The sequence below is a fragment of the Terrapene carolina genome, unplaced genomic scaffold (genome assembly GCF_002925995.2).
Source record: "Terrapene carolina triunguis isolate 2854851 unplaced genomic scaffold, T_m_triunguis-2.0 Scaffold33723, whole genome shotgun sequence".
NCBI classification, from domain to species: domain Eukaryota; kingdom Metazoa; phylum Chordata; order Testudines; family Emydidae; genus Terrapene; species Terrapene triunguis.
The window spans coordinates 3,051,732-3,077,761 of record NW_020698074.1 but is presented as its reverse complement, the minus strand read 5'-3'; the positions used below and the strand labels follow the sequence as shown (position 1 = coordinate 3,077,761).

General features: G+C 41.9%; 1 protein-coding gene across 1 annotated transcript in view; it reads right to left on the bottom strand.

The window, feature by feature from the left end:
* The window catches only part of LOC112104941 (integrin alpha-9), a 295,892-nt gene that overhangs the window by 82,863 nt on the left and 186,999 nt on the right, over nucleotides 1-26,030 (bottom strand). The window contains exon 18 of the mRNA XM_026663550.2: nucleotides 25,114-25,264. Coding sequence (XP_026519335.1) covers nucleotides 25,114-25,264 — 151 coding nt within the window. The remainder of the gene's footprint in view (nucleotides 1-25,113; nucleotides 25,265-26,030) is intronic.

Here is a 26,030-nt window from a genome sequence, read left to right as displayed (position 1 = left end):
CTCCCTAACTGTGGTTTTCCTAGGATTTTAAGGGGATGATTTTTGCTTTAATTCCATCTTTAACTCTCATCACCCCACACTCTTCATAATGTTTTCATTTAAATGTCTTGGATGTTAGCAGTTTCAAGTTCATTTAATATGGCTTACAGACACCACCAGGGAATATTATCTGGCTTTCTTCCATGTAACACCAAACAAAAGTCACTGAAGAACTTCAGTCACTGTAACTCACACTTTACATAGAGAGAAAGAGAGCAATTGAAAATGCTGTAGTTCTTCAAAGCTTTTATAAGTCGACCAATCTGGGCTGAGTATCTACACTCAGAGCAAGTGCAGCACAGAGTTATTTAATCTGAGAGGCCCCTTCTCAGGCACCAAACAGAACTATTTTCAGTGCACAATTACAGTACCTGGGTTTTACATTTTTGTGCAGTATGGGATTAAAAAACAAAAAACAAACAAAAAAACCCCTGCAAGAATTAAGAGATATTTGGCAGTATTTATATATGAGAATTCCTGTCTGCACTGTACAATAATCCAACTTGAAATTATTTAAGTATTGATTCGAATCATCTTAAAGTGCATCTTCAATGTTGTCTAGTTTGTCACCCTGAATGCTGTTCTCTTTCTCTCTTCTCTACTTACAATTTGGAAGCTGAATGTCTGCTTTTTTCCTCCCCTCATCAACAGCATTGTATAGTTTCTGGACTGATAGTTAATATTTCCTTTATGTCCACAGGCCTGATCATACCAGCTGCTGATTTCCCTCAACTCCTTTTGATTTCATTGGAATTTGAGAGCATTCAGCAAGTAGCTCATGGGAGGGGCTCAGCACCCCACAGGATGAGGGCCCATAGTCCTGATAAAGTAAGTTTTGCATTCTTAAATCAAGAAACAGGTGAGTGAGAAAAGTACTTACACCCAAGCTTTTTGTACTGTCAACATCCAATTTTCTATTTCACCCAGGGCCGGCTCCAGCTTCTTTGCCGCCCCAAGCGGCGAGCAGGGGGGGGGGGGGAGATAAAGCCGATCGGCGGTAATTTGGCGGCAACTCAATCGTGCCACTTCATTCTTTGGCAGCAATTCGGCAGCGAGTCTTTCGCTCCCTCTCTTCCTCTTCGGCGGCAGCTCAAAGAGGAAGAGAGGGACTGAGGGACCCGCCACCGAAGACCCGGATATGCCACCCTTTTCCATTGGCCGCCCCAAGCACCTGCTTCCTTCGCTGGTGCCTGGAGCCGGCCCTGATTCCACTCCCATCTAATCACAAGATTCTTTCACGAAGCCACAGTTGCTGACATTACAGCAGGTATGCAGAACATACTGGCAACATGAGAGGACATAGGATGAATCTCTTGCTTCTAATATATAGAGTGGACTGGGAGAAACAAGGAATCTTCTTACCAATAGCTGCAGGCTGGTCCATTTACAGTTGCAGCTGGTCATAACTTTAAAAGCAATGCAAGGTCCAAGAAAAATTCTCATATGCATTTCAATGATTTTTTGGTAAAACTAGATGTGGACTTCTAGTCTGAGCAGACAACTGGAAGCAAAGATCACCTCCATTCTAATCCACTCTCTGACACCAAGTTTACTCAGTAGCCTCAGGAAACACTGCTTTTGTTTCACCGTTTGGAAACAATGTGCCCAGTTCTCAACCTGCCAAGATCAAAATGCATGACAAAGACCCAGGATGAGGGACACAAAATTACCCATGCAGGAAACTTAAAACGAGAAGGTCTTGGTTCCCGTAAGTGTAAAAACGCTTTCTATAACCTCAACTTCATGATTCTTATGCTAGTGTAAATAATTTCCAACAATAAAAGTGAGGGGACACCAAATTTGTGTGGAATATAGGTAACCACAGGCACATCTACACTGGGGGGAAAAAACAAATACACAGCAGTGGGGCTAAAAATAGCAGAGTAGACATTCCTGCTCAGGCAGGAGCCTGAGCTCTGAGACCCCTCCCCTCCACCCCCGGTTTCAGAACCTGACCAGAGCCACTTTTAGCTCCTCAAGTTGACCCAGGCTCAGACTCACTGCAGTATAGACATACCTCAAGGGACTACGATGCGGGACATGAGTGATATAATAATGAGAATGCCCACTGTTGTGAGTATAAATTACTGAAAGTGTGCAAATAGACCTGTTAAGCATAACTCAGTAGGAGAAATATTACCACAGGGAAATACCCGCAGATAAGGACTTGCACAATTAGATGGTTTTTAGAGGGACCTAGACAAATTAGAGGATTGGGTCAAAAGAAATCTGATGAGGTTCAACAAGGACAAGTGCAGAGTCCTGCATTTAGGATGGAAGAATCCCATGCACTGCTACAGACTAGGGACCGACTTGCTAGGCAGCAGTTCTGCAGAAAAGGACCTAGGGGTTATAGTGGACGAGAAGCTGGATATGAGTCAACAGTGTGCCCTTGTTGCCAAGAAGGCTAACAGCATTTTGGGCTGTATAAGGAGGGGCATTGCCAGCGGATCGAGGGACGTGATCATTCCCCTCTATTCGGCACTGGTGAGGCCTCATCTGGAGTACTGTGTCCAGTTTTGGGCCCCACACTACAAGAAGAATGTGAAAAAATTGGAGAGTCCAGCGGAGGGCAACAAAAATGATTAGGGGGCTGGAGCACATGATTTATGAGGAGAGACTGAGGGAACTGGGATTATTTAGTCTGCAGGAGTGAAGAATGAGGGCGGATTTGATAGCTGCTTTCAACTACCTGAAAGGGGGTTCCAAAGAGGATGGATCTAGACTGTTCTCAGTGGTACCAGATGACAGAACAAGGAGTAATGGTCTCAAGTTGCAGTGGGGGAGGTTTAGGTTGGATATTAGGAAAAACTTTTTCACTAGGAGGGTGATGAAGCACTGGAATGGGTTACCTAGGGAGATAGTGGAATCTCCTTCCTTAGAGGTTTTTAAGATCAGGCTTGACAAAGCCCTGGCTGGGATGATTTAGTTGGGGATTGGTCCTGCTTTGAGCAGGGGGTTGGACTAGATGACCTCCTGAGGTCCCTTCCAACCCCGATACTCTATGATTCTATGATGTTTTCATGATTAAAGTTTCAATATCTATTTATGTTTTTTGGTGCAGTTGGACTGAAGACTATTTTCTACTTGGGAATCAAATCAAGTAGTAAATTTAAAGAACAGTGGGATGGAATACATAGACTTTTGGCTTAGAGAAGTTTTTTTTTTTTTTTAAAAAGGATGTTTAGGGAACTGGCATTGTCCCTTTACTCATTAGAGACAAACATATTTCCACAACCAATTGAAACTAGTTCATAGTTGTATTGTAAATGATAAATTCTTCTGCTCAAAAAGTGAGTGTTTAACAAGATCCCAATCCTAAAAACATGCTCATGCACTAGTAACTTTACACACGTATGTTCACATGCATGAAATTATTTATACATGTAAATATCTGCAGGATCACACCTGAATGAATCTGTCCTTCTCTTTTCTATTTAAAAGTATGTTGGAGGAAAAAAATCTCAACAGTTGTTTTATAAAGAAAAAAAAGTTTTCTTTGGCATTAGACACAGATTTCCTATCCTATTCCATGATCTCATTAGTAAATGTTGTGGACACACCACACCCCCAACTTCCAGTAACCCTGGCTCCACAGCTTGGATTCTCTGCTTATTTTGGGAAAGTGACTATTTCTATGTCATTAATTAAATTTTCTCCCTCCTCCCTAATTGAGGCTATTTATGGATCATGAGATCACAGATCCTGACCTACACAGGAAGTCTCTGAGTGAAGAGGGAGAGAAATATATATTAAAAAACAGCCCTTTATATATTGGATGTTTAAATCTTTCTTATTCTTCCCCTCTCTCTTCTGTAAGTGTATTTTTAACTGCGGCAATTCCGTATTCAAATACAGCAACTAAGAAAACCTAAATGTTGATGGAGAGAGAGTTAAAACATCTTAAAAAAAGTATTAACATTTGATCCAAACCAAGAGTTTGAGGAACAGGCTTACAAAACATGACAGATTTTCTGTAACTCTCTCTTTCAAGATACAAGTGTGGGAGTGGGTTTGCGTGAGGGAGGGGAGGGAGGCACTTCTGTTATTTAAACCAAAGCACTCCCATTCTGAGAAAGTTTAACTGCTTTGCTACCAGACCTCGTCTTCTCCTCCTTTGCCCCCGTTTTAGCTGAACAAACCAATTAGATTTACTTCTGCTTGATTTTTGTCTTTAAAATATTAGATATGGCAAGTCTTCACCTTCCCTGTGTTTGCTGGAGGAGTGGAGAACTGGTGGTGATGGTGGGGAGGAAATGTTAGCCCACAAACTGAAGGGACAGAGGTATTCATTATTTTATTAAGTCAGCATTTCTCCCAGCAGGAGTTTGAGTTAAACAGGTGTTAATTTTTTTTAACTGATAAAAATCCTCTCCCCACTCAGTTGCTCAAGATTCAGTGTTTTGTCATAATCTCACTTGGTCTTCGGCTCAGATTATTTGTGGCATCTCTAACATGCCCAATAAAAGTAAGGGTTTCTGCCTATTTCACTATACGCAGTAGTTTGAAAGTTCACAGGATGAGAAACACTTCTTGCCATATATAAACTGAAACTTTGTTTTGGAATAAAGCTTTTAATTACAGTTGGCATTTATAAGGCACGTGCTGGTAGTGATTAGCATCTGAAAAGTGACATAATTTGCGACACCATCAGTGTGGGAGCTCTGTGTCAGAGATCCACAAACCAACCAGTTCCTAGACCCCCAACCTGTGTTAATACTGGTTCAACAATCAAAAGGAGACGAGGTAATATAGCAAATTATTTTGTTTATTCACTAAGGGCCAAAACGTGGCCCAGCCCTGTGTGGACTACACATAGGGGAACTCAAACCAGTCAGAATAATAGCCGACTCTTGAATTGCTGTCTAAATCTTGACCAGAACCAAAAACCAAACTTTTTTTTAAGTGTCAAAAAGTTCAAATGACTTTTTCCCTTCCTTCATTTCCTTGCACGTCTACCACTTCCTAGTTCCAGTTGGGTCTGGAATCAAATGCTACAAGAGAGGCTTGCATGAGAAATATCTCCCGCCTGTCTGGAAGCAGGAAGTACTGGAAATTTCAAAAGGAAGCCTGTTCTCATGCAATTTCCAGACCAATTTTGCAAATCTAAGGCTTTGGATAATGTCTGGATAATCATCCGAATGTCTGAAAACTTATCTGAACCAAACTACCAAAGCCTTCCAACGTTCGCTCATCACTATTTAAATGTCTTTAGCAATCATGCTGGGGTTACCTCTGGAGTTCCATTTGCCTACATCTTGGAGAAGAAAGCTCTGGGAAATGTTGAAGTAAGATTATCATCAGCACAAATGTCAGTTCATTCATTTTCTACCAAAAAAGGAAAAGACTGTTCCCCTTCACAGGAAAGGTTGAGCTGGAATCCTCTAGCCGTCATGGTATTTTAACAGAGACTCTCTTAAGCAGGTCCTGGCAGAAAGCACTGCTTGCACTTGGATTCGTTTTTATTCTCTCTCTTTTGAAATCCATTTTGGCCGTCTTTTTTTTTTTTTTTTAAGAATCCCAAACTATGAAAAAAATAATGTTAATGGGATGACATCATTAAAATAAGGTCAAGTTGTACTTCCTTTTATAAGGTTGCACTTATTGTTCACTGTGTTATCGTATCATCTTTAATGAATAGATGAGACCATGGACTATTTAGATGCTTGCTTGTAACAAAGCAGTGAGGGACAGTGCACGTTTTTTGTTTTTTGTCTTTCAGTCAAAGTACCAAAATAAATTGTTGAAAACTTGAAGGAGAGTTACCCTAACTTCCGCTAGTGTAAACCTGATCTAAAAATACAGGACAGTCTCATAAGCTTTATTTACTTGTTGAATGGCGAAATATCATCAGGGAGTGACACTACCAAAAGATAAATAAATCTTTCTGAACCTGTATGATCAGGCTATCTATTAAAAATGTCCAGCGATTTTTTTGCGCACAGCTTTAACTTGTCCTTTATAAAGCTCACTCATTAAATACTCTGGCTCAACTTCATTAAGGCACTTTACAAACATCTTGCATGTTGCAAGTACTTCTTGACATAGAAGAGTTATTATAGGCTAGAATGGACCCATACAGAGAAAAAGAAAGCAAGCCAAAACAATAAACAAGCCCATTGTTCAGAGTTGTGCTTTGCATCCAGCATTTCAAAATCCTTCACATGCAAAAAACTATGTGCAGTTTGAACAGTCTGAACAAAAAAAAGTTTCATTTGAGGTCTATTACTTATCCCTCTGTACACACTGTTCTCTAGGTGAGTTAGGGTGCCAACAGTACCCTGGGTTTTTACGGAGTAAGGCACTGGCTCACTTCATAACCTTGACCAAATAACTTTTATTGCCTTGTACTTCAGTCAGCACAGCTGAGAAACAGGTAAAAACTACATCATGACTGGAAATGAGATGCTGAGATTTCCTAGGTAAAGGAATTTAAATATCACACATACAGAATGTACACTCTTTGTATAGTCACGTGTATAGAGCAATCTATTCATCCTGGATACTTCCAAAACATCTGTCACCTTCACATCTAAACTCACTGGCCTATAAACATAAATCAGAAGGTATGCGTGTTTCTTAGGAAAATATTGATGAAAAAAATCAAGATTAATTTCAAACAGCATTCATTGGTTTACTGGCTTATAAATTAACCCAAGAACTAAGATTTTTCTCCCTACTCAGGGAACTAAGGTGACTGGGGAGATTAGTGGTCTGATTTTCAGAGATGCTGAGCACCCATAAGTATCCTATTGACTTCAATGGGAGAACATTTACACAGTTATTTTTGGCTTAATCCAATTGTATTCTCTCTCCTCTTTCAAGTATTCTGCTCTGCTACCCAGCAATCTTACACAAACTTCCTTCCAGCCAGGAGCTAATTACCGATCTATAGGAGGATATTGATAATGCCACCCAGCTTAGCCTGTTGTTTCTGTGATGTGCACTGCAGTCACCACTATTGTGTAGACAGAGATGCATCAGTCTTGTTGCAAGCCTCAGGACCACAGAGAAATTCATACATTACTACCTTCATTACTCCTTTGCCACCTAACTGAATGGTACGCAAAAGTATTAATGGACACATCAAAAGAGATTAACAAAATTTTCTCCTTTCACTTTCATGTAAGGAAACAGCAGTTAGAATAAACTTCCATCAGTAGAAAGAATGGTTATGGACAACAAGGACATTTTAGTTCGTTGTCAATCGGGAGGGAGATTTTATATTGTACATCTATTCATATTGGGGTTATTTTAGAACATATTCAACCCCTTTGCTACACACACACACACACACACACACACACACACACACACACACACACACAGAGAGAGAGAGAGAGAGAGAGAGAGAGAGACAGCGCCCCCCATTCATTAGTGAGCCAAAATAAAAAGACAACTGTGTACTTGCAGCCAAGCAAAAGAAACCTCATTTCCTAGAGCCAAAACTAATATCTCTCACATGCTGCAAATGGCCAGAATACAGCCCCTTTACTGCAGGTACTTTGTGGGATGCAGGTTATAACCACTACTGAATATTAAAGTCCAGGGAAAAAGCCAGCCATGTGCACATTTCACTCTTGACAAAAGTGGAACTACGTTTGCGGAGTCTGTTTATAAGTTTGATCATAACAATTCACTTTAGTACAATTTTCCCCTCTAAGTATGGAAAGGGACTGTACCATAGTTCCTAAGGTGAACTCTAATCTCAGTGTTGTTTCTACCACCACATTCTTTTACAAAATAAAAATAAATTAACTTAATAGTGAATGTAATCAAAATTGGTAAATGTCTGTAGGGCCTTGTAAAATTAGCGTATACTGTACAAAACTATTTTAAGATTCATTCATTTGTAGAAGTTATTCACCATTAATGAAATGTTTTTCAGGTGTTCAAAAACCCCTTGGAATTTAACATGTGGAATAAGATATCTAACTTCAGGAGCCAGACAGAGCTGTAGACAGATGGCGGGAAAATGTGTTGCATATCTGAGGCCAAGTCTACACTACAAATTTACATTGGTAGAACTACGGCACTCAGGGTCTAACCTTCAGTGCAGACAGCACTACGTCAGTGGGAGGGCTTCTCCTATCAACATAGCTACCGCCTCTCGCAGAAGTGGATTAACTACGCCGATGGGAGAGGCTCTCCTGTCAGCGTACGGACACTCCCCGACTTACGCAAGCGTTCCATTCCAGAATGCCTTGCGTAACTCGAATTTTGCGTAAGTCGGGAACGTATACCTGACCATTAAGCAAAAAAAGAAAAACCAAAAAACCACCACTTTCTAGCTTATGGAACTTACGGAACTTTTCCCGTAAGTGCAGATTTGCGTAAGTCAGGTTTGCGTAACCCAGGGAACGTCTGTATTAGCATCTTCACTGAAGCACTACAGCAGCACAGCTGCACCGGTGCAACTGTGCCGCTGCAGGGTTTTAAGTGTAGACCTTCCCCCAGTCCAGTTAGAAGGCTTTCTGGCTCCTTTTCCCAATGGCTCCATTAACTGCCCACATGAGAAAACATACTCTTGGCTAGAACCACTTGAACTGTGCTTCTGCATTTCCTGCAAGGAATCCAGAGACTCTTTTCAGAGCTCATATTAGCAGTCCTTAGAAGTCTCCTGGGGTCATGTGGGTAGCAAACACAGGTACCTGGCCAGGAAGCAGTCTCCAGGTAGCAGGATCACCATAGCTGGGGAGAAAAGCAGGCCAGCCAATCACACTAACTGCTCACCACCTTCCAGACACACCAGAGAGCTGTTTCAGGGCACTAGGGTCCAGTGTCCTTCTCTCTAGCACCGAAGCCCAATCACCAATCTCTAGAGGAGTTACTGGATGCAGTTGGAAATTTCACAGAATCAGTTGGACTTGTAAGATTTTTGCCATTCTCTGAAGAGCAGCTCACAAGATTTTATTGCTACTGAATGCAAAGCCTTACTATGCTTAAACAAAGCACACAAGATCTTTTTATAGGGGAAAAGGTAACATGCCGCATTTATTGAGAATACAGCAATTAGCATACCCTTAGCCCCGTCCAGATCTGCAGGTCACCTCCTCCACATACACCTCTACCCCGATATAACGCTGTCCTGGGGAGCCAAAAAAAATCTTACCACGTTATAGGTGAAACCGAGTTATCTCGAACTTGCTTTGATCCGCCAGAGTGCGCAGCCCCCTCCCCCCCGGAGCACTGCTTTACCGCGTAATATCCGAATTAGCGTTATATCGGGTCGTGTTATATCGGGGTAGAGGTGTATCTCTAAAGTTCGTACTAACCCTCAACCTTTTTCTTACAGATCAAGCTGCTCTGCAAGACAGCACACACCCCACTCATAAATGATCTAAAGCAGTAGTTCTCAACCTTTCCAGACTATTACCCCTGAGGGAATTCTGTGCCAAAAAATTAAATATTCTGCAGCAAAAAATTAAATATTCCTTGCACAATATTTTAAAATTCTACATATTTTATTTGTCAAAATAACACAATATAATCACACCATTTTCAATTATTTGCTGACAAGTAATTTGAAATCAATTACCAAAATAATTGAAAATGGTGTGATTATATTGTTATTGTGTTTCTGTGTTATTTTGACAATTAAAATATGCAAAACTTTGCAGAACTTTAATTTTTTTAATTTTTCAGTGCAGAATTCTCTCAAGAGTACCAGGGTTCTGTGTGACGCAATTTGGTGTGGGCAGCTCGGTAGGCAGTTTGGGTGCAGGGGGGAATTTGCATGCACAGCGGCTGGGTGCAGGGTTCTGGGTCCAGGGGGAATGGGACTCTGCAATGGTGGGGGGGGGTGAGGTGAAGGTGGTTAAGGTTCAATGGAGGGGGAGTGGGCTTGGTGGGTCCAGGTATGGGGGGCTCCTGTTGTAGGAAGCTCCTGATATGGAGGGGGCTTGGCGGGGGTGATTCCAGATGTGTGGGTGGGGGGTCACTGTACAGGGAGCTGCTCCCCCTGTCTGCCCAGCCCCTGTGCATCCGTCCCCCTCAACCATACCCCTCGCCCGCTGAGCCTCACCCACCCCTGCACCCAGACACCCTTCCCTCCTCCCGTGGTGCAAAGCTTCCTACAGCAAGGGGAAGTTTCTGGGGCTTGATCTGACCCAGCCCCAGCTGCTCTGTGCAGGGCAGGGGGAACTCCGTCTCCCTCCTCCTCCGCACCTTAAGTCTAGATGATCCAGGACTGTGGACCCACTTGAGCAGTAGCCTGAGGGACTTCCTTGTACTGCATGGGCCACAGCAAGTGAAAAACTTCATGTTCCCCAAAGACAATGAAAATAGAAGTTTCCATCCAACACATTACTGGCGTGAAATCCCCAATGGTGACAAAGTGGAGAGGCCATGGCTTATGTACTCAAAAACCCAGAATGCTGCATACTGGTTTTATTGCAAACTCTTCCCTCTAATGTTCCAGCCACATTGGGTTCTCCAGGAACAAAGGACTGGAAAAATCTGGCTAGAAATTGGGCATGCCATGAGAAGGCAGCAAATCACCAGAGAGCATTCCAGAGGTGGAAAGAGCTTGAGATGAGACTAAGGTTAAAGGCCAACATAGATGATCAGCATCAAGAGAAGATTGCATCAGTGTCTCTTTACTGGCAAAATGTTCTGAACAGGCTCATTGCCATTGTGAGAATGCTTGCTACCCAAAACTTAGCTCTGTGTGGCACTTCAGATCAGCTGTATGTGCCAAACAATGGAAACTTCCTTAAAATTCTGGAGCTGATGGCCGAGTTTGATGCTGTACTCCAGGAGCATCTAAAAAGAGTCACCACCCAAGAAATGTACACACACCACTACCTTGGAAAAACAATTCAAAATGGCAACAAAAGTCAAACAGAAGATTGTGGCAGATCTGAAGTCAGCAAGATATTACTCTGTTATTCTGGACTGCACACCTGACATCAGCCATACGGAACAAATGACTTTAATAGTGCATTTTGTAACAACAACAGAACCTAGTGAAAATGTCCCTGCAATGGTGACTGTCAGAGAGCATTTTCTAGAATTTATTGACATTGATGATACTACAGGAGCCGGTATGACAAATGTGCTTCTTAAAAAGCTGGAAGATACGGCAATTGAGATAGCTGACATGAGAGGTCAGGGCTACAATAATGTTGCCAACATGAGAGGAAAAAACAGAGGAGTGCAGACACCGATCCGAGAGTTAAACCCTCGAGCTTTTTTTGTCCTGTGCAGTTCTCATTCATTGAACTTGATGGTCAGTGATGCAGCATCAGCTTCTAGTGAGGCCACTGAATTTTTTAATGCAATTCAAAGCATCTATGTATTTTTCTCTGCATCAACTCATAGAAAATTTTTTTGAAGCAACATCTCGGAACATCCTCTCAGACACTGGAACCACTGAGTACCACATGATGGGAGAGTCGAGTGGAGGCGATAAAGCCTATCAAACACCAAATTGGGAAGGTACAGGATGCCATAGTTGCCATTATAGAGGATAATGCTATGACAGGAACTGTTCATGGGAGAACAGTGGCCGAGGGAAATGGAATCACCAGAAACATACATAACTTCAAATTTCTGTGTGGCTTAGTGTTGTGGCATGACATACTGTTTGAAATAAATGTTGTAAGCAAGAGACTCCAAGGTGTTGACCTTGATATATCTGGAGCAATGGAACAACTGTACAAAGCAAAGTCATACCTACAGTCTTACCGGTCAGATGAGGGATTTCAAAATGTTCTGAAGAGTGCACAGAAGTTGGCAGAGGAACTTCACACTGAAGCTATTTTCCCACCCAGTCAAGAATACAAGAGTCACCGAAGAAGACATTTTGATTATGAGGCACAGGATAATCCCATAAGAGACCTCAAACAAAAATTCAAAGTTGAATTCTTTAACCAGGTGCTAGATTGTGCAATACAGTCAGTTGAAGAACGTTTCATGCAGCTCAAGGAACACAGCAGTATATTTGGGATGTTGTATGATATTCCAAAACTCCTCACTATACCTGAAGAAGACCTACTCCAGCAATGCAGGGCACTAGATACAGTGTTGACACATGATGACATGCGCGATATTGACGTGAGTGATTTAGGTGATGAACTGAAAGCCCTTTCAAGATACATTTCAGCAGGATCAACTCCAAAGACTGTTCTGGAATATATGTACACAAATAAAACGACCACCCTCTTTCCAAATGCTTTTGTTGCTCTGCGTATACTTCTAACACTTCCTGTAACAGCTGCCAGTGGAGAATGCAGCTTCTCCAAGCTGAAGTTAATAAAAACACATCTAAGCTCCACAATGACACAGGAGAGGCTGGTCGGCCTTGCAACTATCTCAATAGAGCATGAGCTGGCCCAGACTGTGGACCTTCAGGAAGCAGTTCAAATCTTTGCAACCAAGAAGGCACGGAAAGCACTACTTTGATTATTCAAACAGATAAAAATGCCAGTGTTTACTATGCAGACAAGAAAAGTTACATTTGCTGTTCAGGCATTTGAAAGTTAAGTGTTAGTTAAAATTTTTGAACAAGGCATTTTAAGTTGTTAGTTCTCCTTTATTGGGGTAGGTAGCAGAGCAGTAGCATAAGAGGAGTAGAACAGGAAGAAGGCAGAATTGAGACCTTTCAAAGTTTTGGCCCAAGTGAGGGGGCATGGGAGTGTCATTTGAGCTCCCCGTCTCAGGTGCCAAAACGTTGTGGGCCGGCCCTGTTAGATTAACAGTTTGTACAGCAAAATCATGCATGACTAAATTTCCCTCCCCCCACAAACTGTACACCCTCCAGCTTTGTGCATTGATGCTTTCCAATATGTTTTGTAATAATAATTAAAATAATACATCCATGTGATGAAGAGGAGAAACTGCCCACCAGCACGGCAGAGTTAAGGAGAGCCTTTGGGCCCAGCTAGCCCCACCCCATTATACCTGTAGCCAATGCCAGGCCTGGAGAGGAAAGAAAAGGAGAGAGCTGACTGGCAAAGAGGGAGGAGCTAGCTACCATCCTACCTGAAGGGAAGCCTGCCAGCCAAGGCAGCCACTAGTGAGCACCAGAGCACTGTCTCTCAGCCAAGGGAGACTGTGGAAGAGACCTTGGAGCCTCTAGCAACCAAGGTAACTAGGTGACTGCAGCCCAGAGACGTTGTGGGGTTCAGCTTCACCAAACTTACAGCTGTCCCGCCTGAAGGAACCTGGGACCATGCCACCAAAGATCCATGAGAGAGTGCCATGGGAGGCAGAACACTCCAGCAAATTGGACTATAAGGGCCATACTTCAAACTGAAGGGGCACTGATAGGCAATAGCCCAGAGCAGCGGATTTAGACCATGTCTACACTAGCACTTATGTCAGCAAAACTTTTGTCACTCGGGGTGTGAAAAAAACATCCCCCCTGGGCGACATAAGTTTTGCCAGCATAAGGGCTCATGCGCACAGTGCTATGTCATTGGGAGATGCTCTCCCGCCAACATAGCTACCACCATTCCTTGAACTGGTTTTATTATGACAACAGGAGAGCTCTCCCCTGACAACATAATGCGGCTACATGAGTGTTCTTACAGCAGCACAGCTCTATCACTGCCGTTGTAAGCTTGTAAGTATAGACATGCCTTTAGACTTCCTGCTCAGCGTGCCCCCTATTCAGGGGTCAACTCACAGAGGACCCTGGGCTGGGACCTGGTGGAATGGGAGGCCCGGGTCCCCGGGCCCCTCCTGCCTGAAAGACTAAGGCTCCTGGACCAGAGAAACAAGGAGCCACCACAAAAGTTGTTTTTAAAAATTAAAAGCAGAAAAAAATTCAAAATGACAAAAATAAAATGCAAGAATCAGTATTAATTTCATAAAGGAATAACAAAAAAGATGTTAATTTTCCACCGTGTTTTCATACTGTAAACTGACCAAACGTACACACAAGAGTGATTCATGAACACTAACAATATGGTATTCAAACTTTATTTAAACACCGCAATTCACCGCTGCTTAATTTTATAAGGAAGATATTAAATACCATAAGCAAATATAGTTGGTATCAGTTCTTACATGTACTGCAAAATAATCTAATAGAAAACCCTGTAACTGAAAAACCTTTTAAAAGATTAACTGGATGCAGAAAATGTGATAGAAAATAGCCAGAAAAAAGCCCCCAAAGGTAATTTTTAAAGTGTAAAAAATAATATTTAGCTTATAATAGCAATAATGACTTTGGCACAGTGCATTTCCTGGGGATTAATTAATTTTAAGTCAACCTAGAGCCAAATCCCTCCAAGTCAATTATTAATCTCCAGGAAATGCCTTTTAGAGCCACATTCATTTACTTCAGCTCCTTCATCAACAGAATCCTGAACTCAAGACACGTTAACAGGTTTTGCACAGCAACAATTGAGGACATGGTCAATCCCTAAAACAGTGCAGGGAGAGAGCATAGTATGTAATGAAAACTGCATAAACTAATGATAATGTTGAAGTCTAAATATATAATCCATTACTTATTGAATTGGTATCTTGAAACAGGTTTGATTTTTTTTAAATAAAAGCTTAGCAGTTCACTTGTAAGGCTTTATTTTTAAGAGGTGCTGCCTTGTTTTATGGAAGAGCTTTGTAGCACAGGCTCTCTTTTCCCGCTGCTAAGTGGAAATTATTCAATTACTATTCTGCAGATGGTTGTAGTCAAATTCATACACAGGTTTCCTGCACTCCTCCCACAGTAATGTTGCTCTGCAAAACTTCTGTGGACCTGGTTTAAAACTTCACACAGCTTGGTTGTTATGGGTCTGTTGACATTACTATGAGAGAATGTTGCTTACTCACAACTATCAATTCAGAATCATGCACTGGAAAAAAAAACAACCAACCTAACACCCCATTTGAATGGAGTTATGTTTTGAAACTTTCATCTCTATGCTTCACTCCTCCATGCATTATGAAATGTCACAAGAAGTGTTTTCTCGTGCTCCTGCTCTTTTCTGTACTGAAAGAACAGATTACCAGCCTTATGCAGTGTTGTCAGCCTGTCAGAAACCTCCTTTGTGTCAGAGAGAAGCATTCCTAGCTCTGATAACATGAATTTACCTGGACCCTGTTTGAACCCCTTCTGAAGGTGAAAGGTTACTGCAGAGGGACGGGGAGGGAGAGAAAAGAGTTGTGCATTACTTAATTTCCAAGAAAAATGAAGGTACCTTTGACAGCATTTCATTTTACTCTCAAAGGAAGGGAGGAGAGTCTGAGGCCTGGTCCACACTAAACCCCACTTCGGACTAAGGTACGCAAATTCAGCTACGTTAATAACGTAGCTGAATTCGAAGTACCTTAGTCCGAACTTACCGCGGGTCCAGACGCTGCAGGCAGGCTCCCCCGTCGATGCCGCGTACTCCTCTCGCCGAGCTGGAGTACTGGCGTCGACGGCGGGCACTTCCGGGATCGATCCGGGATCAATTTATCGTGTCTAGACAAGACGCGATAAATCGATCCCAGAAGATCGATCGCTTACATCCGGACCAGGAAGTAAGTATAGACGTACCCTGAGTAACACAGAACAGAGGAGGGAGAAAGAAAGAAACATTCTGGAGCCAAGCATAGTGAAGTTTTTCTCACACTGGCACTAGTCAGGAAGTTCAAGACAGCATCATCAATGCCCTGGTGCACCGGAATAAAACAAAAGGAAAGCAAATCATTTACAGTATTCTGAATAACACTAGCCCCTGCTTTTTCAACTTGCACCTAAAAGCTCCCTTTTGCACTCAATCCAGGTAACTGGGTGAATGTTAAGGGCTAGTGATATAAAAGAAGTCAGACTAGATGATCTAATTTTTCCTTCTCACCTTAAACTCTTTGAATCTATATATTTCTGAAAGCTCTTTGCAATATTCAGAACATCTTTACATGGTGTACCCTGGTTCTTCAGCCCTTATGCAGACAAAACACCCATTGACTTCGGAGTTTTGCTTGCAAAAGGACTGTGGGAGCATGCACTATGTTAATAAAAAAAATTAAATGAGTGGGATTCAGTTTTATTTATAGATCCTATTAACACCACAGGAGATATTTGAGCAAGTAGATGAAAGCAAACAATTACCATCAGTTCCTGCCATAGAGCAGTGATATACAATGTGCCACAGGGCAAGCACCACTTAAACAAATATAAGGTTACAATCCTATTGGAATTTCGGTTCAGGATGCCATTTATCTCCTGGCACCATCTTGAGCCGCCTGTCTTAAAAGTGAGCAAAAGAAACTCCTAAGAGAACGGAAGTGACCTTTTGGAGCAAAGGCTGATAAACTTCTAGATTCAAGTTACAAGTAAAACAAGCGAAGAACCAACTGCCTGGTGCTATAAAGAATAAGCCATTGAAAGCTGACTGTTCCTTAATGGCCTCTAGAAAGGTCATTAAGCTGGGTTTAATTTGGTATTTAAACCACACTCCTAAAAGAGACAGGGGACATGTTTTGTTCCAAAAGGTTTGTCACTCTGAATGCTATTATATTATTGCTAAACCTCAGTGTTAAAAGCAGTGCTAGCTAAGAGTAGAACCAGGAATTTAAGTTGGTGGGGGGGAGGAGATATTACTTAAGCATTTTGCTAAATAAATGTATATTTGCTCACAAAAGAAAAAGCTGTAATGATCTTAGTTGATCCTCTTCCTCTCACTTTAACCATTTCTGTGTCTTTACAGGCCTATTATTATATTTGAAGACCCATGAAATGTATAACCTTAAAGCCATCTAAACTGCCCATACTGAACTTATGCTGTTTACAAGGCACTTAATGAATGGGGTACTGGGAGAAGAGACCTAGAAAAACATTGTTTAATCAATGCAAGAAAAAGAATTAGAAGAAATAGGAGTAAATTGCTCCCCACAAAGACAGGGCAGAATGATCTGTCCTCTGGAGGACTGACTATGTAAAAACAACTGTGATCAAGTGTAATGAGCTTATAATACATTGAGAACTACTCTCTTCAGTGGATATGCACTGGATTCAATGTTACATGTCAGCACTGGCCAATGGGAGGAAAACATTTTTCTAAAAGTAATGGGAAAAAATATATATAGGTGAAATTCACCTCTGTGTAGGGGGCCAGTAGATAGCCTATGCCCTACTTAAACCCCAGTTAGGTGAGGTTTAAATTTCAAATTAAACTCAGATATAAAAAGTAACAAAACTTTACACTGGACATTTATTAAATTGTTTTTAAGAGGATACGTAGAATCGGGACTACAGAGAGCTTCTCTAATGGCAGAGATCTACTATTTGTATACATTTGGGGTGAAGTTAACTACAAATAAGATGCAAATGAGAAGTGGTGGTTTAAAAGAAAATAATTTGCAGAATTAAACCTGGTGGCACAGGCGCCAACTCCATGGGTGCTCCGGGGCTGGAACACCCACGGAAAAAATTGGGTGCCAGCCACCCGCTGATCAGCTGTTTGGCAGGCGGAAGGCGCTGGGGGGAGGGGTGGAGTGGGGGAAGGAAGAGGCAGAACGAGGGCGGGGTGCGCTAGGAGAGGGGGCGGAGTGGGGGTGGAGCACCCACCCAGAAAAAGTGAAAGTCGGTGCCTGTGCCTGGTGGTTAGGGTGACCAGACAGCAAGTGTGAAAAATCGAGACAGGGGGTGGGGAGTAATAGGCACCTATATAAGAAAGTTCCAAATATCGGGACTGTCCCTATAAAATCGGGACATCTGGTCACCCTACTGGTTGTTTAAAGTTTGATAACAAACTGGAGATTTGCATTTGATAACCAACAGTTGTGTCTTTAAGCAACAGATAGTCTACTTTGATTTCCGCCTCTGGCTAATAAGTGAATGATAAATTTGAAGCCCCCAGAACTGCTCTCTGGCTACTGCTAAGGAAAAGGATTTCTCTCTTTCCCTCGCTCCAGATTACTCCCCCACATTCCTTTATCCCGGTCTCCCCTTCTTATGCCCTCCTCCCTCCTGAATAGCTCTCATTCCCTGCTTTTGCTGCTCAGAGTTTTTCCCAAATAGCAGCAAAGTGGAATTGACCTGATTCCTGTCAATTTAACTGCTGCCTACATAGTGTGAATAGCAGCCATGAAACAGACCAGAGTAAACCTAGGAAATTAACACAAGAACATTTCCACCAATACTGAAATAATTTGATTTACCAATCTCTGCTCCCCTTTTGTGTTCTCATTCCATACACCTGGGAGAAATCAAATTTACTGCCACTAATGTTCATAGAGAGAGAATTTCAGTGTTCACATCAGAAATGTTTGGGCTCTCAGCTAACCAGGGAACAGAAACAATATCATGTAACTTATCTGACCAATCAGAACTAAGAAACATGGCTTGAATTTAGAATATTCACAATCAGTGTAAAAAAATCAGAAACCTGGTTCACTAAATGAATATGAATAATGAAGAAAACTGAAGAAATCATGGCCTTCTTGTGGAAAAAACAGGCTAAACTTCTCAAATACATGATTCACAATATATTCGCTCTGCTCTAAGACCGAGGCTTGTTAATTTCACTCAGCTGTTGCTTGGGAAAACTATGAGAAGCAACAGAGGCATAAGAGGTGGCTGATTATGGCCTCATGGGGTCTTCCTAAAATGAAGAAATGACCCATAGTGGGAAATGATTGTCAGCAATGGGCTTCCCCAACCTCTTCTCCCCACATCTAGTGTTGCAAACAGTTTAGGTGCCTAGATTCCTACCTCTCATTAAAACACTGAGATCTGAGGGTGCTATGTAAGAATGAAGCATTATTATTACTACTTTTGTGTGCGTTTCCAACACTGCTAGAGAAAGTATGGCATGGTGCCTCCAGATTCTGTCACTCTTACTGTACCATTGTTGAAAATTTTTTTATCTTGTCTACATCAGCAGCTAAACGTTTTCAACACCAGCTGAGGAATGGTTAGGGAAATGCTTGCTGCTGACAACCATCGTCAGCAAATGTCATTCTCCTCTTGTGGACAGATTCAAGGAGCACACTGCATCTGTTTACATGAAAGTTAAATTATGCAGAAATTGATGGTTCAGTGTTCTGTCCCATACACATATGTGCCAGCAAAAGCTTTCTGATCATCACTGTTAAGGGGATTTTTCAACCTCTGAATAATAACGTTTTCTCTGAAACATAATTAAGAGCACTGGATAATAAAATATAGATCTTCTAATTCCCTACTTTTAGTTTTATGAAAATGGAAGTTTAGTTCATGATCTGAAGTGACAGAGAAAAGGGGTCAAAGAAATTTCTTTGTCAAAAACAGTAACAAATACCATTCTTAATCAAGAGGTGAGATTTTTTTTTTATGAAGACAACAAGTTTAATCCTCACACTGAATCATTTCATCAGTTGATGCATTTTAATATATATGATTTATTCATCAATGTGAAAACATGCTCTCTCACACCCGTACACAGCTGTAAAGCTGTATCGTCTCATGCATCAGAGAGCCAGGATTCCGGAGTTCTATTCCTTGCTCTACCTCTTACACATTAGGGTAGCTTTGAACAAGCTCTTTAACCGTTCTGGGCCTCAGTTCTCCCATCTGTAAAATAACTTTCACACAGGGGTGGTGTGAGGTTTAATGAGTTAATGTGCTTCCACACACTTGGAGGAAAGATGTTAGTCTTGTGGTCAAGGCACTGGAGTAGGACTCAGGAGATCTGAGTTAAATTCCCATGGTACTGCCATAGATATCATGTGTGACCTTGAGCAAGTCACTTAATCTCTGTGCCTCACTTCCCCATCTATAAAATGGGGATAATCATGCTTCCTTTCACCCACCCTATGTGTTGTCTATTTAGATTGTAATTCTTCCAGACAGGAGCTGTCTCTTATTGTGCATGTGCACTGCCCAGCACAAGGTAAGGCCTACAGGTGCCACTGTAATGAAAATGAATAATAAGCGTGAGTCACTATTCCATTGCACAGGTCTCTCTGGGTGATCACAGCTGCCCTTCACACCTTACTCAGGATTTAGGAGCAAAAACTTCAATCTAATCCTTAGAGAGTGAACACCTTGGGGCAGGAGAGTTATTTACCTATGAAGGGCCATGCTATGCATCCTTGTGGGACTGTATAAACAATAATATCCTTATGTATAACCTTGAGATCCTGGATAAAAGGTGCTATAAATACATTAGGTATTATCATGAGTGATAATTTCCTGTTTTCGAATGGGCTATCGCTAAATGATCGCTTGCCTCTGAAATGTCAGTATAGGTGGGGTTGGAAGCTCCAACTATTATTAAGGTTGCCTGCCTTTTCTCATTATAAGACCCAGTTTTCAGTTGCTTATAACTTAGCCAAACTTTAATTGTTTGGACTGAAATCTTACATGCCAGGTGTCTGCCTCATAGTGTATGTCTACACAGCAATGTAAGCCCGGGCTTGAGCCTAAGCTCAACTCTAATGCCCCTTGCATCCACATACCAATTGTGCTAACCTAGGGGCACGTCTTCACTACCCGCCAATCCGGCGGGTAGCAATCGGTCTATCGGGGATCGACTTACCGCGTCTAGTGAAGACGCGATAAAATCGATCCCTGATGGCTCTACCGTCGACTCCGGAAATCCACCGCGGCAAGAGGCGGTAGCGGAGTCGACGGCGGCGCGGCAGCGGTCGACTTGCTGCCGTCCTCACAGCCAGGTAAGTCGACCTAAAATACGCCACTTCAGCTACGCTATTCACGTAGCTGAAGTTGCGTATCTTAGGTCGACCCCCCCGCTGTAGTGTAGTGTAGTCTAGTGTCTTAGGACGCTGCAGAGCTGAAGGGGTCCAGCCCTACCGCTTTCCTGTGTGCACATGGCTCCAAGTGTGCACTTGGGTCCCAGAAGTCCTGCAGTTGTATCCCAGAGCTTCTGACAGAGGAGCCATTCTGCAGGCAGCCAGCACAGTGACTAGAAGCACCGTTACTGCCTGGCCAAATGCTCCGGTTCCTCCTCGCTGCTGTGTAGAGCTTGCTCAGAGCAGGGAGCAAACGTGAGAGGTGTGAGGGCAGCTCCCAGTTGGCCAGCATGTTGGGAATCATCCCTCCTCTGGCCGTGCTGAGCGGGGAGCTCTGCCGCTCCCCTTCCCTACAGGGCAGCTGCTTGTTCCTCATAGACTCATAGACTTTAAGGTCAGAAGGGACCATTATGGTCATCTAGTCTGACCTCCCGCATGATGCAGGCCACATAAGCTGACCCACCCACTTTCCCTTAACTCAGCTGTTGAAGTCTCCAGATCGTGATTTAAAGACTTCAAGTCGCAGAGAATCCTCCAGCTAGCGACCCCTGCCCTATGCTGCGGAGGAAGGCGAAAAACCTCCAGGCCCTCTGCCAATCTACCCTGGAGGAAAATTCCTTCCCGACCCCAAATATGGCGATCAGTAGAACCCCGAGCATATAGGCAAGATTCTCCAGCCGGATCCTCATTTTACCAGCGATGGCACGTTATTGCCTAATTGACTAAAATCACGTTATCCCCTCAAACCATTCCCTCCATAAACTTATCTAGCCTAATCTTGAAGCCAGACAGGTCTTCCTGCTCTGCTCTCTGTCCCTTGCTCCTGGGCTCCCCTGCCCTCCCTGGGGCTGTGTGCGCAGAGGCACCCAGGCAGCATGCACTGTGAGGGCGGTGAGTGGGAGCCAGCCCCCAACTTCCCCTCTGCCTCCCAGGGATCCCTTATCCCTGCCTCCTGGGCTGCCATAGGGGCGGAGATAAGGGATCCCCAGGGGGCACTGGAGCACACTGCACCCCACATCCTGGGGATGCACGTCACCAGAGGCAGCTGGGCTGGTGGGGGGTGGGGGGGGTTTCCTCTGAAACCTGCATTTTATGTCAAACTTCAAAACAGACAAAAATAAATAAAAAACCAACCAACCAAAAACACCTTCATTGACCCTTCCAGTTTAAAAATTCAGAATTGCAAAGTTTCATTTTAAAAGCCCTGGAGACTGATGTCCTAATTATCCTCAGAACAGGTTCACATGGGCAATGTCTTGCCAATGTAAATCAGCCTAGAGGTGGTGAGAGCCCATGTCCCAGATTAGATGGCTGAACCCTTTTGGCTGAAATTTTCCTACAATATTCAGTTTGAGACAGATAACTAGAATGAAAAATTTCAGCCCAAATGGTTAAAATTTAGCAAAGCTATAAGCAACTGAAACCAGGGTTTTATCATGAGAAGGATCAGACAACCTTAACAGGGAGTGATATAGAGACGAATTTTAAAAAATTCTGTTAAATCAAATATAAAAAAAAATATATAAAATATATAAAAAAAATCTGTTATTAGCAGTTATATAATATCTATGCAACTTTATATTTTTATTTTATTTGTTTTGCATACTGTGACTACGGTCTATGTTTGAACATTTTCCATATTTTAAAAAAAGGGTGTGTCAAGTGATCAGCAATGCTGACACTCAGTGTTGAGTCTGTTTAATAATGGTGAGAAGCAACGGGTTCGAGATACAGTAAAATAATAAGTAAGTGTACAGGCTTGAAAAGCCAACCCCTTATAGTAGCCTCTGCTTAATGTGTCTCCCATTTAAAAGGACTGACTGTCAGAAGCTACGGAAAGAAAACTTTGGGCTTTCATCCATGGCACGGAGGACAACTGGCTGTCGAGCAAAAAGGAAAAAACAAACAGGGGAATAAATGAGCTCTTTTCAATATCAGTCAGTGTACCCTTTTTCACACCATGAGAAGCAACAGTAGCTCCGCCAAGTAATGTCACTGTCATAGTTCATACATGCTCAGCTTCCACAAGAAAAAAAGGCAGCAACAATAACACAATTGTTTAAGTAAATGTTACTTTAATAATTACGGAGTTAGGCCAACATTTTCCTTAAGCCATAATCTTAGGCATTCTGTCTCAAAGTCCCTTATACACCAATTTTGTTTTGTCTAAGATGGCGGCTGTTTTAAAGTCTCAAACTATTGTCCTCTCACTTGTAGTGATAACCACCATATGCAAGTTCATTGTATTTAAATCTATGAGACATTACTCTGGAGACACATTGAAAACAAACCAGAGAGACACTTAACAGTACATCAAGAAGAATACCAGAGGAAGATTATTAAAGCCCATCATGCTAGCCATGTGTTTTTTACCCTAAAGTTCCCCTCTGCTGAGAAAGAATATCATGGAGTTGGTCCCTCTCCACTTGGGTGATATTCATTAAACGGCAGTTGTTGCTAAAAGTTTCTGTGCAACAATAGATTCTTTCACTCAAAAACGGCTCCACTAGGGGGATTCTTGTGAGTCATCATTTTTATTTGGTATTTTATGTCTGGATTTTTGCCTGGGCAATTTTCAACCAGGAACAAAATATGTATTTTTTTAAAAGTATTACAATGTATACTGAGTATAGATGTCAGAAGATGGGAGTGGACCATGGAATTTGTGATTAAGAATATTTCAGACAAATTCTATCCACAGAGGTAAGTGAGTAAGTAACATTGGTACTGATGCAGTCTCTGCACAGCTATAATCCAGTTCCCATCTGGATAAACTATGAGGCCAAATGCAGAGTATTTTATGCTCATGAGAGAGTTGAGTGAAAGAGACTGCTGTAGAGTAAAACTGCACAACAGCACTCCTGTCACTCTATCATTTTTAAATGAGACTCAACAAAGTAGTTAGTTGTTTAAAAAGAGAGAGAGAGAGAAAACGAACCGTAGGCGCATCAAAAAAAAAGAGCAGAGGTTACACTGCAACCAGTATAGCAAAGGGATTTTGAAAATGTAAAACTATATGCTCACTTGATCTGTGGTGCATATTTTCTTAACAATTGCTAATTTATATTAGAAAGATTCACTAAAGAGTGAGGTAAACCTTAAAGCAATCTCTCATTTGCTTCCAGAAATTGCTTCCTCACATCTACCTCCGGCCTGCGTAAGACATGGGTGCAAGCTAGATCATTGATGGCAACAGAGTATCATCTTTAGCTTGTTCCCAGACAGTACTTGCCAAAAGGAACAAATGAGGTGCCTCTAATAGTCTAATTATTTCATGTGTAAAAGACATTCAACCCTAGCTACAGAACGAAACTATATAACTGTTCAAAGCACATCTATTGAGTCCTGGTCCTGTTCCCACTGAAGTCAATGGAAACACTCCAATGGACAATCCCTAGAAATCTACATGTAAAACTCCCGTTAACATCACAGTGTGTACTGGCAGCTGTCATTTCTGTTTGTTTAGACAAAGAGCTACAGCATACATGTAATGTACGTTGTCTGATGTGGAGCATTACAATACAGAACTCTTGCTCTGAAGTTTGTAAAAGTAACTGAAATGGAATATAATGCTCAAAACTGAAGGCTAAGAGAATTACTGTCCATTAGAAGTGTTTCCCCACCTTCCCACCCTAGAGTGGAAGAGTTTTCCTTATAACCAAAAACTATCTGTCTTTAAAATATATGGGTGAAATCCTGGCCCCATGACTTCAATGGGGCCAGGATTTCACCCATATATTTTTGCCCCACCTGTGCTGTAGCTTTTAACTTCTCTATGTTAGCTCAGCATGACGTGACCAATAAGCAATAGCAGAGCTTCAGCAAAGAGGGAACAATTGTGAAAGTCATTTGGGATAAAAGTAAATAATAAAAATCCCCCTTATATTTTACAGTCTCTGCTCTTCACAATTTCTTTAACATGTGTTACTTCCATTCAGAACCATCTCTGGCACACCTCTACGTTAAAAGATGATTTAAATGATGATTTTTAAAGAACTTAGTTCCTACATCAAATTATGCCCATGAGAAAAAGGCGTAAATCTAAACATGAAGAAATCAAAACTCAGACTCTTTGTTTTTCAATCCCATACATTCTACTGTGAATTCTAAAACAACCAACCTCTTTCTAAACAACCACCTTTCTTTTTCATTCCCACAGCCATCTCAGCACCAGCAACACATCAGTCCGATATGATGTGTAGAAATACAAAGTCCATTATCAACACCGATTAAACTCACAAAACAAATAGCTTAAGTAAAGATCTAAGATAAGCGGGTACAACCTCTTAGAGTTCCTTGGAGATGTGGCTATTTAACAGTGGGTCCCAATTTGTCCCCAGATCCATTAGGTATGTTAGCAGGAACATTATAAATCCTGTCCTCAGGGAGATTGTCCTTTCTTACCTTTTGCCACATTTTGATAAAGAAGAGCTCCCTGGAAAAGTTGAAGAACACGTTGGTATCATAGGCATCGTCCCCAATGTTAGAGATGGAGATATTAAGTGAAATGTTCTTTACTGCTCCCAATGCCAGATAGGGGGTTTTCTCATCAACACTGTAATCAGAAGTGAGAACACAAGTTAGTGTCTTTCTTTCTTCCTTCCACCTTCAATTGTTTATGAGACCAAAATCAATATTAAAATGCATATCACATGTGAGATGTGTACATAATGGTACCAGTATAGGACTGGGTGCCAGTAATGTCTGAATTCTAATCTTTGCTTTGACATGGGCTATCTTGCTGACCCTAGGCAAGTTACTTAACCCCTCTTTGTAAAACTGAGATACTTATTTTAACCTACTGTACCATCACAGAGCTATTGTGAGGATTAAATAGTTATGGCTTATACAGTGCTTTGACAATAAAGCGCTACATAGGGGCTAAGTATTGTTATAGTAATATTCAAAGATAAATGCTCTTCTATTTTGTTTCCTAAAAATGGAAAGTTATTTTAACATTATAGTAACTTTCTGAAAATCCTCTTACTTTGAACTCCTCTGCTGAAAAGGACAAAACCAAAGAGGGGTAGTCAACATCTAGAAATCAACTATATGCTGAAAAGGAACGTTAAGACATTATAACCATCCACTGAATAATAATCAGATTGGAAGTTCTTTGGGGCAGGGATTGTCTTTTTGGTCTGTGTTTTTGAAAGAACTAGCAGGATATGGGGCTCCTAGGTGCTAACACAAAGCAAATACATCTATCCCACATTATTTTCTCTCTCTCTCACACCCACACCCACACACCACGTCACTAGGTATTTGCAGTACATTTAGGCAGTGGCCAGTCTAGAACCAGAAAAGTTCCTAAATAAGCA